This window comes from Trichechus manatus, unplaced genomic scaffold (assembly GCF_000243295.1).
Source record: "Trichechus manatus latirostris isolate Lorelei unplaced genomic scaffold, TriManLat1.0 scaffold00010, whole genome shotgun sequence".
Classification (NCBI taxonomy): Eukaryota; Metazoa; Chordata; class Mammalia; order Sirenia; family Trichechidae; genus Trichechus; species Trichechus manatus.
In genome coordinates, this window is record NW_004443946.1 from 28038283 (window position 1) to 28055023 (window position 16741).

Here is a 16741-nt window from a genome sequence, read left to right on the forward strand (position 1 = left end):
GACCAATAAGCAACATCATGATAAATGGAGAAAAGATTGAGGTTGTCAAGGATTTCATTTTACTTAGATCCACAATCAACGCCCATGGAAGCAGCAGTCAAGAAATCAAAAGATGCATTGCATTGGGCAAATCTGCTGCAAAAGACCTCTTTAAAGCGTTGAAAAGCAAAGATGTCACCTTGAGGACTAAGATGTGCCTGACCCAAGCCATGGTGTTTTCAGTCACCCCATATGCATGCGAAAGCTGGACAATGAATAAGGAAGACCAAAGAAGAATTGAGGCCTTTGAGTTGTGGTGCTGGCGAAGAATATTGAATATACCATGGACTGCCAAAAGAACGAACTGGAAGAAGAAGTACTTGGAAAAAGTACAACCAGGATGCTCCTTAGAAGCAAGGATGGTGAGACTACGTGTCACATACTTTGGACATTTTATCAAGAGGGATCAGTCCCTGGAGAAGGACATGATGCTTGGTAAAGTGGAGGGTCAGCAAAAAAGAGGAAGACCCTCAACAAGATGGATTAACACAGTGGCTGCAACAATGGGCTTAAGCATAGCAACGATTGTGAGGATGGTGCAGGACCAGGCAGTGTTTCGTTCTGTTGTGCGTAGGATTGCTATGAGTCGGAACCAACTCAACGGCATCTAACAACAACAATCTTTATGGAAGTAGATTGCCACATCTTTCTCCCAGGGAACGACTGGTGGGTTTGTACTGCTGATCTTTTGTTTAGCGGCCGAGCACTTAACCACTGTGCCACCAGGGCTTCTTGAAGTCTCCCAGGGCCCTTTTTAACAGGAATTTGAAAACAAGTGCATTCCATTTTGCCTTTGTTAGAGAGCCATTGTCAATTGAACAGAGTTCAGTTTAGAATTTGTGCTATAAAACAGCAGAATACTGAACAAACCAAGCCTTTTCACCCAGGGCAGCACTTCCCCGGATTCTGATGATACTTAGACACAGCGTTCAAGCAAGTACATCTGTTTGAACCGACTCCAAACCACCTAACAACAAAAAAGCTCTTATGGCATTTATTTCTTGAATTCTTTGTTATTTTGACTGCACTCTAGACTCTTCCACAAGTCATCATCAGAATCCACCCATCTTCATTTCCTGTAAATATTATGTCTACACAGAACTGTGTGAACTATTTCATAGCTGGAATATGAACCAGGCTGTGAAAACTCGCTAATGGGAATGACACAAGAAAAGCCTTAAAACTTAAATGAGTGAAAATTTAGTAGCAAAGGGAAAAGTGGGTTTAAAGGATTCTCTGTGTGTTGTGGGTAGGGAGGAGTTGGACCCTTGAAGACTGAAGATCAACCTCGCGCCTGATTATTTAAATCCACAGCAAATGTATGCTGACACATTCCTGGGGCATTGGGGTGACTTTCATTACAGCAAGTACAAGAAGCCGGGTTCACTTTCTGCAGAGGTCAGTCCTATCATTGTTTGCACTAATTGTTTCAGGCAATAAAGACCAAGGGAAGCTGAGGCAACCACGGTTGTCAGTGATTCCTGAGAAGGAGCAGAGTACAGGCAGCTGCTGCTATGCATTCTGGAGCCGAGGACTAAATTCAACCAGACTGCAAACTTCTGACAGGGATTGTTTCCCACCTTGGGGAGTCCCAGCCTAGAACATGTGTGAAAAGGTATCATAACACAGAAAGCAGGAAATGAGTGAGTTACTAGTATTATACATTATGGATAACATTGCGAAGAATGGGAATTCCAGAACACTAAATTGTGCTCATGAGGAACCTATACATAGAACAAGAGGCAGTTGTTCGAACAGAACAAGGGGATAGTGCGTGATTTAAAGTCAGGAAAGGTGTGAGTCAGGGTTGTATCCTTTGACCGTATTTATTCAATATGTATGCTTAGCAAATAATCCGAGAAGCTGGACTATATGAAGAAGAAGGTGGAAGAAGGATTGGAGGAAGACTCGTTAACAACCTGCGATATGCAGATGACACAATCTTGCTTGCTGAAAGTGAAGAGGACTTGAAGCACTTACTGATGAAGATCAAAGACCACAGCCTTTAGTATGGATTACACCTCAACCTAAAGAAAATAAAAATCCTCACAACTGGACCAGTAAGTAACATCATGATAAACGGAATAAAGACTGAAGTTGTCAAGGATTTCATTTTACTTGGATCCACAATCAACACCCATGGAAGGAGCAGTCAAGAAATCAAACAATGCATTGCATTGGGCAAATCTGCTGAAAAGATCTCTTTAAAGTGTTAAAAAGCAAAGATGTCACCTTGAAGTCTAAGATGCACCTGACCCAAGCTGTGTGTTTTAATCCTCTCATATGCATGCGAAAGCTGGACAATGAATAAGGAAGAAGAATTGATGCCTTCGAATTGTGTTGGCAAAGAATATTGAATATACCACGGACTGCCAAAAGAAGGAACAAATCTGTCTTGGAAGAAGTACAACAAGAATGCTCCTTAGAAGCAAGGATGACAAGACTATGTCTTACATACTTTGGTCATGTTATCAGAAGGGATCAGTCCCTGGAGAAGGACATCCTGCTTGGTAAAGTTGAGGGTCAGCGATAAAGAAGAAGACCCTCAACAAGATAGATTGACAAACTGACTGCAACAATGGGCTCAAGCATAACAACGATCGTGAGGATGGCGCAGGACAGGGCAGTGTTTTGTTCTGTTGTACTCAGGGTGGCTATGAGTCGGACCCAACTTGACAGCACCTAACAACAACAACAATAGTATTAGACATATGTTCTCAGTCCCCACCTCCGACTCTTCTCCATTAAATCTACTCTTTTTCCAGATCTTAAAAATGTCACTTCCTCATAGAGGCTGAATTCACCAGGCTGAATTAGGAACCCTTTGTTTTTGTTTTTGTTGTTATTAGTGTCGGCTCTGGAGGAAGGTCCTTGTCTCTTTGAGCTTTTGCTCCTGGGCGATCTTCATGTGACTTGGCATCCGTCTTGCCCCATCTCTGTTTGCTTCCCTATGCCTAATCTGCTCTTTTTATATCTCAAAGATGACTGGTTTAAAACACATCCTACACTGACATGGCTTCTTAACATAACAAAGAAAACCCATTCCCAGATGGGATTATAACCACAGGTATAGCGGTTAGGATTTATGACATATATTTTTTGGGAGAGACAATTCAATCCGTAACAGCGGGCAAATGAATAGAGTGCTAGTTGAAGGACATCAGGTTTTCTCCATTTCCCCAACCTATTTCACAACCCTTTGCTTCACTCTTTTCCAAATTCCAAGCTCAGAGAGATGCCAGCTGGCTGAGGCCCTGGGTTCAAATAAACTTGACTTGGATGGCAAAGTACTAGTAGCAAATGAACTCCAAAATCCCCACCTGCTGTGAAGGTTGCCATTCACAGCGAACAGAGTCCAGGTGAAAGTGAAGAGTCTTCACCCACAAACACCCTCTGGGCAGGTAACCCGTGATTTATTCCAAGCCACCTGATTAATCTAGAGAAAGGAATAGAATGGTTCTGCCAAATGATTCAAATGAATTCTGTGGGCTGATCTCAGTCCTGGGTTGGTAAGACCTAGATGCTAATCAACCTGAAACAGGTGGGAGCACTTGGACGCTGTGTTTTTAACCTCGGAGATCAGGTCCAGCCCAGATAGGTCTGAAGCAGACACTGCATCTGGGCCTCAGGTGATCCTGTGGTATGTGACAATCCTCCAGTCCTTCCGTCTGTGCAATTCAGACAATCAATAAATACTCACCTGACCCCAGCCACGTGCCCAATCATGGCTGGATTGCCCAAGAAGCCAAGTAACTACGTGCTGGGGTATGGGTGGGGAAGCAAGTTGGAGGAAAAAAAAAAAAAATAGAAACACTGTATCCATCATTCTATGTATTGAGTGCTTACTGTAGTGCCAGAAACAGTGTCTGGCACTAGGGAAACTGCAATACTTCCTTCCTTCGTGTGGCTTATATCCTGACATGATTTCAGCATACATGTAAGCTCTGTGCTTTTTAAAAAAAAAAAAAATTTATTTTATGATTTAATATTATTTTATTTTGAATTACTGGGAAAGAAGCACCCTAATCATTTTGGTATCTGGGCAGTAAAAGTTTTAATACGGCCCTATGCCAAGTGCTTTTAAACAACAACAACAACAAAGTTAGGTTTTACCTTTATGCCCAAATATCTCCTAAAAAGTCACTGCAGTGCTGGGCTGAGTGTGTGGAAAAGAAAGGATCTGGGGTGTAACCCCCCCCAGGTGAAGTTTCTCATTGTGCTGATCACTGTTTCCGGATGGTTGTGGACTGAAAACTAAAGCAGACCCTTTTGTGTGGCAGGTAGTGAGAGCATTAAGAAATCAGGTACGATGAGTCTGCACAGTTCTAAGGATGGGTGTACCGCTTGGGTTTATAAGCATCTAAATTATTATGCCAGATAACCAGGAAAGTACTGCTCAAGAGGAGGTGCTCCTTACTGAGAAGAGTGCAGAGAAGTCACCTTTCAAGACTCTTGCCCAGGGGGTCTGGGAACCATGCCTTCAGGGCACATCTGGGTCAATTGGCATAACAAAGTTTATTAAGAAAATGTTCTGCATCCTGCTTTGGTGAGTGGCGTTTGGGGTCTTAAAAGCTAGCGAGCAGCCACCTAAGATGCATCAATTGGTCCCAACCCACCTGGAGTAAAGGAGAATGAAGAACACCAAAGACACAAGGAAAGTATTAGCCCAAGAGGCAGAAAGGGCCACATAAACCAGAGACTTCATCAACCTGAGACCAGAAGAACTAGATGATGCCTGGCTACCACCAGTGACCGCCCTGACAGGGAACACAACAGAGGGTCCCTGATGGAGCAGGAGAAAGGTGGGGTGCAGAACTCAAATTCTAGTAAAAAGACCAGACTTAATGGTCTGACTGAGACTGTAGGAACCCCAGAAAGCCTAGGGGTTGACTCTGTGTCAGCCCAGAACTAAAACCATTCCCGAGGCCAACTCGTCAAAGATTAGACTGGACTATGAGACATAAAATGATACTCGTGAAGAGAGCGCTTCTTAGCTCCAGTAGATACATGAGACTAAATGGGCAGCTACTGTCTGGAGGTGAGATGAGAAGGCAGAGAGGGTCAGGGGCTAGTTGAATGGACACGGGAAATCCGGGGTGGAAAGGAAGAGTGTGCCGTCACAGTATAGGGAGAGCAACTAGGGTCACACAACAATGTATGTATAAATTTTTGTATGAGAGACTAACTTGAATTGTAAACTTTCACTTAAAGTACAATAATAATAATAAAAAAAAAAGACCCTTGCCCAAGTTGCCCATGTTCACAAAGGGAATCCATGCTGCCTTCTCAACCACGATGGCAATGGCTGATGAGCCTTCTGTTTAAAGTTCATTTATTCCACACACATTTATTGAGTGCCTACTGAATAAGACAACGTCCCTTTCCTTGTAGTGCTTATAGCCTAGTAGAGGAAGACAGACAGTGAAAAAGTACATTAAAAATAAACAGGTTAACAGACTGTTAAGTGCTAGACAGAAAATAAAACCAGGTTAATGTGACAGAAAACAGAAGCATTGGTGGTTCAGTGGTAGAATTCTGGCCTCCCACATAGAAGGCCCAGGTTCAACTCCTGGCCAATGTACCCCATGTGCAACCACCACCCATCTGTCAGTGGAGGCTTGTGTGTTGCTATGATGCTGAACAGGTTTCAGTGGAGCTTCCAGACTAAGAAAGACTAAGAAGAAAGGCCTGGAGATCTACTTCTGAAAATCAGCCAATGAAAACGCTATGGATCACAATGGTACCCTCAGCAAATGATCATGGAGATGGCACTGGATCATTGTGCATAGGGTCGCCATGAGTCAGAAGTGACTCCATGGCAACTAACAACAACAATGTGATAGAAAGGGAGGAAGAGTGCAACATTGGACATGGTCAGGGCAGCCTTCTTAAAGAGGTGATATTTGAGTAGACGTGAATCCTGAGGAGTAAACATGTCAAGACCTAGAGGAAGAGGGAACAGTGAAGACAAAGGACCGCTGGCAGAAACAGAGAGAAGGGCAATGTGGCCAGAGTGGAGTGAATAAGGGAAAGTGGTCTGAGATGAGGTGGGAGGGCTAGGCAGGCGCCGGGTCACACAGACTTGGTAGGTCACATTAAGGAGTGTGGATGTTCTTCTAAGTGTAATTCTGTAAATTGGCCACTAAACAGGTTTGTAGGGATACCAGATTTACTTAGTGTTATGATTTGATTCACAGCCCCATTAAGTAGGGCAGTAGACCCTGACAAAGTAGGGTCTGTCTCTATGTTATAAGTTCCTGGGTGGCACGAACGGCTAAGCACTAGACTACTAACCTAAAGGTTGGCGACTTGAATCCACCCAGTGATGCCACAGAAGAAAGGCCTGGCAATCTGCTTCCATGAAGATTACAGCCAAGAAAACTCCATGGAGCAGTTCTACTCTGCAACACATGGGGTCGCCATGAGTTGGAATTGACTCAAGGGCAACAAGTTTGGTCCCCGTCTTACTGATCACCTCGCAGTCTCTGGCGGGCCAAGGTCTGAAGATAGAATTCTTTAGTAAAGCCTGTGATAAGATGTCACCAGCGATCTCTAACTCATTAACACTCTAGGTAAAATATCACTGGAGAAAATCGTACCTCAGCTGGGAGTTGCAACCGGAAGTTTTCTTGTAGAACACAATCAAATACGAAACTAAGACAAAAAGTTGTCATATTTGAGGATGGAACTATGATCTCTTTTCTGAACAGATCAGAAGGCAGCATAACTGAATTCCACATACTGCTCAGGATTTTCCTGGTTTAGGAAAGGAAATTTTGGTAGTGGTGGGGCATTACAATTATTAATGTCTCTTTAAAAGGTGTCATTCTTGTTGAGTAAGGCGGTGGATCAAATGTGTAAACTACACTTGAAATGTCTTAACACCTTGGATCAAGTCAAGCGCCAGACCATTCTAGCTACCCTTGGCCCTGCCCATGCTGAGTGTGAGATTTTCACATTGGATGGGAGCCCTGCAGCTGAGGTTTCTTAGTCAGGGTGTGTTGTTAACCTATAGGTTTAGTGACATAGATGGAGTTCCTTTAGGAACCCCAGCAGCTAAGTCCATCAGAGCCGCAGAAGGTCAGCTCAGGACATCTGAGGCACTGACAGCCTGGAGAAGCCTCTCTTGTCTGCTGGTGGGCAGCTCTTGTTTCTGCGGCAAGGTTCAGCATGACAGGAGGAGTGCCTGCTGCTGCCAGTTTCGATGAAAGATGCCTTGAGCTTGGGCTAATGTGTATTCATTTTAGGCATCATAACTGTTCCCCAGTTTCCTCGGCTCCAGATGGAATGAGTCCCAGGGACCACACAGAGCTTTGTTTAAATGCTCATGTCTTAGTTATCTAGTGCTGCTATAACAGAAATAGCACAAATCGGTGGCTTTAACAAACAGAAATTTATTCTTTCACAGTTTAGCAGGTTAGAAGTCCAAATTCAGGGTGCCAGCTCTAGGGGAAGGCTTTCTCTCTCTGTTGGCTCTGGAGGAAGGTCCTTGTCTCTTTGAGCTTCTGCTCCTGGGTGATCTTCATGTGACTTGCCATCTCTCTTCCCCCATTTCTGCTTGCTTGTTTGATCTCTTTTATATCTCAATAGAGATTGACTAAAAATATACCCTACATTAATCTTGCCTCATTAACATAACAAAGACAATCCATTCCCAAGTGGGATTATGACTGCAGTCACAGAAGTTAGGATTTAGGGACACAATTCTATCTATAACAGCACACATTAGCAGAAGGATGGGGATTCCATTGAGTCATCATCTCCTGTCAAAAAGCCAAGAGTTGTTCAGAATGAAAACAGATTTCCTCAAAGAGGCTAAATCCCTCGTACTAATTAGTGGTGGTGGCTTGTGTATGTGCACGTGGGGGTGGGGTGGGGAGTAATTCTGTGCCTCTACTGTTTTAAAATAGGGGCAATCTTTTTGCCAACACTCTGAGCCATAGAGTGAGTAACCTTGACCCGCTAAGACCCTTCACTGTGCTCACGTGTGTGTGAGTCCTGCAGGAATTGTGGAACCCTTCTCCCCCATGTTGGGTGCAGACATTTAGAATGAATAAATTAGAGGGTGGTGGTAACATGGTCATTGTCATTGCAGACAATGTGGTATTTATGGTATCATGGGCACTGGCTGTCTTCCTCATGAGGCTCAATGACAAGAGTAAGTTTGCTCTTTCATCATGAACCACTGGGGTGCTCTTTATACACAGAGGCTGCGCCAGCTGAAAATAGCCCAAACATCTTGCTGTTTCTCTTTCCCAATTTTTGCCTATTCATCCCCAGAATAAAAGGCTCAGCCTGTTCGGCCTTCCCAAAGATTTAAAGAACATTATCTATTGGATTTCAAGTTACGATAAAGTTCTATGTTCACCTGGCCTGGATGGGGCATTCATTCATTTGTTCATTCAGTAAAAATTTATTGAATGCCTACTGTGTGCCAGGCACTGTGCTAGGTGGTAAGTGAATAGTGGCACGTGAAACAGACAAAGATCCAAAGTATGTAGATGCGAAACAAGCCTAAGAGTGACTTCCTCAAGTCCCTGAAGGAGTCGATTTTGATATACGCATCTTCCTGACTTCTGGTCCCGTGCTCTGACCACAACCCTTCACCACTAGACCACGCTTCTCCAAATAAATAACTACTTCTGCACGCTGGGGACAGGCTGTTTGTGGCAGCATTTACGTAGGCGGCACAGACAGTGGCCTTTCACTTAGTGTTGTAACAACGCCAGGCTAAACAATGTGCACCAACTTCCAAAGTTATTGAACAAATGCTTCATGGGGCTCAGGCCTCTTCACTCAGGTGCCACAGGAAGAGTGCAAAGTAGGAAGTCTGTATCTAATAAGGAAAAACTGCTAAGGAAAAATGAATTAGTTTTCAATTTGAGTTAAAGTCAGACATAGGATTCTACTCTCCTTTTCACTCTTGGATCCCCAAATAGGAGGAACAGAGCACATAAATAATCACAAACTAAGTAAAGTTTGATTTTATATGCTCAGACTTGTCCAGAACACAGAATCCCTGTCCTGGAAGGCCTGCCTACTAAAAGGCAGCACTTTGCCCACTGGGGTGTACACACACACACACACACGCACACACACACACCTGTTTCAAAGTTACCCTGAACTTTCCCAATGGCAAAGATAATTTTACAGGTTGGTTCTGATTTGCCTTTATTTTTAGGCTACCTGGTGTGAGCTCAATTTTCTAAAATGTGATTTTGCAGCCCTGACATGGATATTGTGAGTAGACTGAGATGTGTGTATGTCAGGATGCAATCACAGGCTCGCTCGTTAGTGGGGCAGGAGCGGGGGTCTGAGAATGTATCATCTGATATTACTGCTTCTGGCTGAGTGCTTGCTTCCCTAGATGATGTTCAGGCCAAGGGAGCCCTTTTCAATCTCCATCATGTCATTTCCCAGAGGACAGAGAATCCAGGCTTCATCTCCATTTTGGAGTCACTTCCTCTGAGACCTGTCCCTAAGCCCTCTTCTGTGCTCCTTATCACCTCTGTCAAACCACTTACTGCTGCTCTGTAATTCTCCACTGACTTTTCCATGAGGCTGGAATACCTATGAGGGTAGGGACAGGTCCACCCTGTTCATTACAGTATGCGCAGCTCCCAGCACAGTGTGAACCACAGGGGGTACTAGAATGTATGAACGAATGTGTGTTTCTGTCCTTCTCAGAGGATGGATTTAAGTCTCCAACTTTCTGGGGATAATGGTGCCAGGAAGGAAAGAGGTAAGCAGTCTGGAGGAGACAGCCTCACCCAAAGACCCTTTTTCTTTTTTATTGGCAAAGGCAGGATAAATAATATATGAGATAAATCCTGGATATAAAATCTTGACAATTTTAGGTGCTAGCCTGAGCTGCTTCAAACTCTGAAGGGGAAGTAAATCAAACCAGTCTAGGTTTTCTCCTAAGTAGCCCTGCGGTCCAGTTATGAATGGGAGGCCAGGCCAGACCCAGGAATTTAAAGATTGACCTACTTTGTTGGAAGCTAACAATAATAAGAGAGATGGATTTGCCTTTCTAACACTTTTTTTTTTTTTTAATAACCAAGAAAAGTGAAGTAGCTTGATAGAAGATAGAATTAGGAGAACGAAGGCCACAGAGTTGCTTTAGGATTCAGAACAGCTCCGAGAAGTCTGTGTTTATGTATTATGTGTGTTTTTCCTTTTCTCTCCTTTCTTTTAAGTGTGTGTGTGTGGGGGGGGGGGACACCTAAATTCCCACCAACATAAACCAGTGACATACAATGATGAAATTTTGTTTTCACCTCTGCCTGTGACTGGGAATGCAAAAATAGCAAGTGGCCCAGTTCCACAAATCCCCGCCTCCTTGCCCTCCCTGCTCACGCCGCGTTCGGATCTCTAAGAATGGAGGCTAGTGCACAGCCCCGAGCGAGTCCCGCTCAGCCTCCGGACCCGGCGGATGAGGTCAGGCGGCTGGAGCCGCCGCAGCCGGGCCAGGGAGGCTGCGGCCTCTGGGGAGCGGGGAGGGCGGGCTGCCTCGCCGGGCCGACGGCGCGCCCGGCCGCGCGGCGTCGCCTGGAGACGGCCCTGGCGGCGCTGTGTTGCTGTAAACAGCCGCTTCCCTGTTACTATCTATAGCAGGATCGCCTGGCTCCGGGGTGCGGCGGCGGGAGGCAGGTCAGCCGCCAGGCTCCACGCGCACCCTGGACGATCCGCCCTCTCCCTAGCCACTCCTCGCCCGCCTTGCCCCTCTTGAGGTGCCCCCCGCCTGCTGTGACCACCCCCGGGCCCAGGGTAAGGTGGCTAGAGCGCTGGGGCCGAGCCATGGCTGTGTGACCCCGGCTGTCCTTTGCAGCGGGGCAGGAGGCTAGGGACGTCTGAGGGTGCGGTGCGCTCCAGAGCACCTGGCTTCCCCGAAGCCCCGTTTTCCAGGCCGCAGAGTCGCGCCTGGATTCCCAGCGGCCGCGGCCTTCGGCCCGGGGTGCTGCTTGGCATGATCCTCCCAGCGCCTCCATCCTCCCCCCTCCAAGTCCGCTCTGGAAAATCACCCGCTGCGGGCTCCCTGTAAGGCTAGCTCCCTGGCGGACCGAACCAGTCCCTCCCCCCCTCCCCAGCTCCCTAACTCGGACTAGCGCTCCCCAAGAGGCGCTCCTCGCCCCATTACCCAGAACGGACACCTCTGCCCATGTCACGCACCCTCCCCCGCCCAGCTCAGAACGAGGCCAACGACCCCTTCCGACATCCTTGCAAGGAAGTTTTGCACAATGTTTATCGGATGATGTCTTAGGGATTTGACAGTAAGATCCCTACATGTGGTCGGAAAAAAAAAAGGGGGGGAGTCTTCTTCAAAAACAAACATGAAATGAAAATACTCAGCATCGTAGATAAAGTAGGTTTTCGTATTCCCTTACTTTGGATCCCCTGACTTTCTGCTTCTAAACGCAGTAACAGTCATAGGATTATAGCTCGAGCCCGGGGGTCCAGAGGCAAGGGGGTGAGGATCTGCTTCCACATTTGCACAGAACAGGGTCTGGAATTGGGGATAGGGGTGGGAGCGCATTCCTTTTGGGCCCGAGGCTTAAGACCTCGGGGTCGTGTACCTGTTTCTCCTAGACTTGATCCTCAGAACTGGCTCGGGTTCTGTACAGCTGGCAAAGAGTCGTCCCCACCCCCCACCCCGGGAACAGGGTCCGCATTGACCGAGGTGCGAATGTTCGCTCGCGTTCTCCGCCTTCCCCCCCTCCCCCAGCGCGGCCCCCGCCTCCCCCTGCACTGCACCCTCGGAGTTGGCTGCAGCCGGGAGCAGTTCCCGTCAGTCCCTCCCTCCTTTACACAGGATGTCCATATTAGGATATCTGCGTCAGCAGGTTTCCACGGCCGTTCCCTGCTGCTGTTGGGGGAGCCGTTCCTGAAGTCCCTCATTTGGGGGGCTACGGAACCCCTAAGACCCATATCGCTGAATGCTCACAGGAGGATAAAATACGGCAAGACAGACGCCGGGGAACTACGAGCTCAGCGGAGGCGGCGAGGAAGCCTCAGTGGAGCCAAGGCTCCGGCGCCACCCCTCCAGTGCTGCGATGGTTTCGTCCGTGACGCGGTGGCTCATTCACAAAATGCTGTTATAAAAGCGGCGGCTGCGGCGCCTCGTACTCCAACCGCATCTGCAGCAAGCAGCGGAGAACCTGAGACAGAGCCTGCAGCGGCGGCGCAGCGAGCGGGCAGTCCTCGCGCTCCTACCCAGCTCTGCTCACAGCTCCCACCTGTCTCCGCCCTCGGCCCCTCACCCGGCTTTACCTACCCGCCACCATGATGTTCTCGGGCTTCAACGCCGACTACGAGGCATCTTCGTCCCGCTGCAGCAGTGCCTCCCCTGCCGGGGACAGCCTCTCTTACTACCACTCGCCCGCCGACTCCTTCTCCAGCATGGGTTCTCCCGTCAATGCGCAGGTAAGGCTGGCTTCGCGCCGCTGCCGGGCGCAGGGCTCGGGGTCGCCGGGGAGGAGACAACGGGACGGGATGCTCAGGAAGACGAGTCGAGATCTCCCCATCGCCGGGGAGGGAGGTTGCCCCTACTGAGGCAGTCCTAGCCTGGGGGCCTGGGACTTGTTCGGGGAGCACGCAAGCTTGGGATAGTAAGACTTGTTTCTCCCTTCCGGCGGCAGGCTCATTCCGAGCAGTCCCCGGCCCGCGCTCTATGGTTGGGTCTCTGACTTGTGTTGAGGCAAACATGTTTCAAGCAAAGACTAGCTAACTAGAGCCTGGCTTGTCAGGAGAGGCAGCAAAAAAGCAGCAATCCCCCCCCCCACCCCCCAGCCTGGAGCAGGGAGGAGGGGGGAGGGAAGAGGGTTCAGCAGCAGGCGGGTGTGTAAGGCAGTTTCATTGATAAAAAGCGAGTTCATTCAGGAGACTCCGGAGCGGCGCCTGCGTCAGCGCAGACGTCAGGGATATTTATAACAAACCCCCTTTCAAGCAAGTGATGCTGAAGGGATAACGCAAACGCAGCAGCTGGATGGAGGCAAAAGGCACTGCGCTGCGGAATTCTTTGGAGGAAAGGGGAAGACCTTTTTTCCAGGGTGAAGGGCATATAAGACGGAGTGTTATGCTTCTCTGCTGTCTTTCTTCCTGCTGCATGCGGCACTGGGAACTCGGCTCCATCCACCTGTGTCTGGAACCTGCCCACTCACGTCCACTTTCCCCTTCTGTTTTCGTTCTAGGATTTCTGCACGGATCTGGCTGCCTCCAGTGCCAACTTCATCCCCACGGTGACCGCCATCTCAACGAGCCCCGACCTGCAGTGGCTGGTGCAGCCCACTCTAGTCTCCTCCGTGGCCCCTTCGCAGACCAGAGCTCCCCACCCCTACGGAGTCCCCGCCCCCTCAGCTGGCGCTTACTCCAGAGCTGGCGTTGTGAAGACCACACCAGGAGGCAGAGTGCAGAGCATTGGCAGGAGGGGCAAAGTAGAACAGGTGAGGAACTCTTCAGCACCTTCTCTCTGTAGAGGTGGGGGGTGGGGGAGTGGATGGCGATGCAGAGAGTGAAGCCAGTGGTGGAGTCAACTGCCCCATCCTGAACCAAGAACCTTGGCTCCAAGCACTTTCCACCCCAAGTCAGATCCTGGATAGTCCCACCCCAAGAAGTAGCCTAGTAGTTTCTTCCCTGATAGTTTCCTGTCTCCTGCTTTTAGACTGGGCTTTTCTTTATTCTCTTGCTGAGGACCTTATTTCAAATGCAAGTCATACCCAGTCTGCAACTGCAGGTTAGAAGTGGCTTCACAGAAGGGGTGCTGGGGAGCTGCAGGAGCCAGTTTCACTGGGTGGGTGAATGGAGGTGATGGCAGACACTGTTCTGACTGTTGGTCTTCGTCTTTTATTCTAGTTGTCCCCAGAAGAAGAAGAGAAAAGGAGAATCCGAAGGGAAAGGAATAAGATGGCTGCAGCCAAATGCCGGAATCGGAGGAGGGAGTTGACTGATACACTCCAAGCGGTAGGTAGACCTCATGGGTCCCTCCTTTTTCAAACTTGAGGGGAAAGTTGGAGACTGGGCCTAAGGGAGCAGAGTCCTTGAGTAAGACTGTGTCTTATGCTTTATTTTCCTTTTATTTTATACAGGAGACGGACCAACTAGAAGATGAGAAGTCTGCTCTGCAGACCGAGATTGCCAACTTGCTGAAGGAGAAGGAAAAACTAGAGTTCATCTTGGCAGCTCACCGACCTGCCTGCAAGATCCCTGACGACCTGGGCTTCCCAGAAGACATGTCTGTGGCTTCCCTTGATCTTAGTGGGGGCTTGCCCGAGGCTGCCACCCCGGAGTCTGAGGAGGCCTTCACCCTGCCTCTCCTCAATGATCCTGAACCCAAGCCCTCTGTGGAGCCCGTCAAGAGCATCCGCACCATGGAGCTGAAGGCTGAGCCCTTTGATGACTTCCTGTTCCCAGCATCGTCCAGGCCCAGCGGCTCTGAGACCGCCCGCTCAGTGCCAGACATGGACCTGTCTGGCTCCTTCTATGCAGCAGACTGGGAGCCCCTGCACAGCAGCTCGCTGGGTATGGGGCCCCTGGCCACAGAGCTGGAGCCCCTGTGTACCCCAGTAGTCACCTGTACTCCCAGCTGCACTACTTACACGTCTTCCTTCGTCTTCACCTACCCCGAGGCTGACTCCTTCCCCAGCTGCGCGGCGGCCCATCGCAAGGGCAGCAGCAGCAACGAGCCCTCCTCTGACTCGCTTAGCTCACCCACGCTGCTGGCCCTGTGAGCAGGCAGTGAAGGGGAGGCAGGAGGCACCCACACATGCCGCTGCCTGAGTCGGTGCATTACAGAGAGGAGAAACACGTCTTCCCTGGAGGGTTCCCGTAGACCTAGGGAGGACCTTATCTGTGCGTGAATCACAGCAGGCTGCGGGCCTCAAGGACTTGAAAGCATCCTACGTGTGGACTCAAGTCCTTACCTCTTCCAGAGATGTAGCAAAACGCATGGAGTGTGTATTGTTCCCAGTGACACCTCTGAGAGCTGGTAGTTAGTAGCATGTTGAGCCAGGCTTGGGTCTGTGTCTCTTTTCTCTTTCTCCTTAGTCTTCTCATAGCATTAACTAATCTATTGGGTTCATTATTGGAATTAACCTGGTGCTGGATATTTTCAAATTGTATCTAGTGCAGCTGATTTTAACAATAACTACTGTGTTCCTGGCAATAGTGTGTTCTGATTAGAAATGACCAATATTAAACTTAAGAAAAAGATATGACTTTATTTTCTAGTAGATAGAAATAAATAGCTATATCCATGTACTGTAGTTTTCTTCAACATCAATGTTCATTGTAACGTTAACTGATCATGCATTGTTGAGGTGGTCTGAATGTTCTGACATTAACAGTTTTCCATGAAAACGTTTTATTGTGTTTTTAATTTATTTATTAAGATGGATTCTCAGATATTTATATTTTTATTTTATTTTTTTTCTACCTTGAGGTCTTTTGACATGTGGAAAGTGAATTTGAATGAGAAATTTAAGCATTGTTTGCTTATTGTTCAAAGACGTTGTCAATAAAAGCATTTAAGTTGAACGCAACCAACCTTGTGCTCTTTTCATTCTGGAAATTCGTAACATTCTGAAAGGTATTATTCAAGACCAGTCTTTCAAGAAGGGTAGCTCCTGGAGGGGGACACACCCCTCTTTCTGATCCCTTATCAGAGAGGGGAAGGAAACTCTAGAGGTGAGTTTGGAGGATTTTACAAATACATGTCTTCACATCAGGATGTTAAGATTCTCTGTTTACTGATTCTGGGGGCAAGTACCTACTTCTTTTTCTGTTTTGATAGTCAAAGGGGGGCATATTTAAATCCAGTTGTACTAGTAATAAATTTGGATGTCTTAATCTTATAGAAACCCTTTCATCAAACAGAATTAAGCTTTGCACAAACCAGTTAAACTTTTTACCCCCACAAAATCATGTGAAGGGTTACTCCCACTTTACCACCAAAACCCATTGCCATCAAGTCAATTCCAACTCATAGCAACCCTGTAGGACAGAGTAGAACTGCCCCATGGGGTTTAACATGGCTTTAATCTTTAGAGACCACATCTTTCTCCTGTGGAGTAGTTGGTGGGTTTGAACTGCTTACCTTTCGGTTAGCAGCCAAGTGCTTAACCACTGTCTCACCAGGGCTCCCACTCCCACCTGAAAGGTGAGCAAATTAAAGAATAGTTAGGACAAATTATTTTCTCACTCTTGGGTTTAGAATCTTAACTTCCTCACTCATTACTCTATCCACCAGACTTGTGTGATCCCTTAATATTTGATTAAAAACAAGTTTTCAGTCCTTAACTCTTACATACATTTAGTTGTACTCTTTATTCTCAGAAGGGAAGGAGGGTTGAAGTCCTATCTCTTAGTAATAAATGCATGGTAATTTCTTAAGTTTCTTTAACACCATACGCCTGACATTCAGCTTGCACTGGGTGAAGAAAAAGCTGGCTCTGAGAATTTGAAAGAGATTGTACACAGTACAGATAATGGTCGGTCATTTGGTAAATAAAGTTACGTAATAGCTCAATAAGGAGAAGTCAACGTGACTCTGAATAAGCTTTAACTAAGAAACTTTATCTTCTTGAAAGAAGAACATGACCTTTATCTGGGACACCTCTGGTAATGGGGCACTTACACGCCCATGTACAAATCACAAAGACAGGAGCCAGAGCCCTTCCTGCCCTGCTCTCCAGCACTATGCAGGCAC

General features: G+C 47.6%; 1 protein-coding gene across 1 annotated transcript; it reads left to right on the plus strand.

Moving 5' to 3' along the window:
• The first annotated feature begins 12119 nt into the window (after positions 1 to 12119).
• Positions 12120 to 15576, plus strand: FOS (Fos proto-oncogene, AP-1 transcription factor subunit). The gene is made up of 4 exons (XM_004371055.3): positions 12120 to 12462; positions 13230 to 13481; positions 13891 to 13998; positions 14124 to 15576. Exons 1-4 carry the CDS (start codon positions 12322 to 12324, stop codon positions 14763 to 14765), a joined length of 1143 nt encoding a protein of 380 aa, XP_004371112.1. The 5' UTR covers positions 12120 to 12321; the 3' UTR covers positions 14766 to 15576.
• Positions 15577 to 16741: the final 1165 nt, after the last annotated feature.

Coding starts and splice junctions, on each gene's coding strand:
- FOS (XM_004371055.3), top strand. CDS start 12,322: ATGATGTTCTCGGGCTTCAACGCCGACTACGAGGCATCTTCGTCCCGC. Junction 12,463..13,229: donor GTTCTCCCGTCAATGCGCAG/GTAAGGCTGGCT, acceptor TTTTCGTTCTAG/GATTTCTGCACGGATCTGGC. Junction 13,482..13,890: donor GGAGGGGCAAAGTAGAACAG/GTGAGGAACTCT, acceptor CTTTTATTCTAG/TTGTCCCCAGAAGAAGAAGA.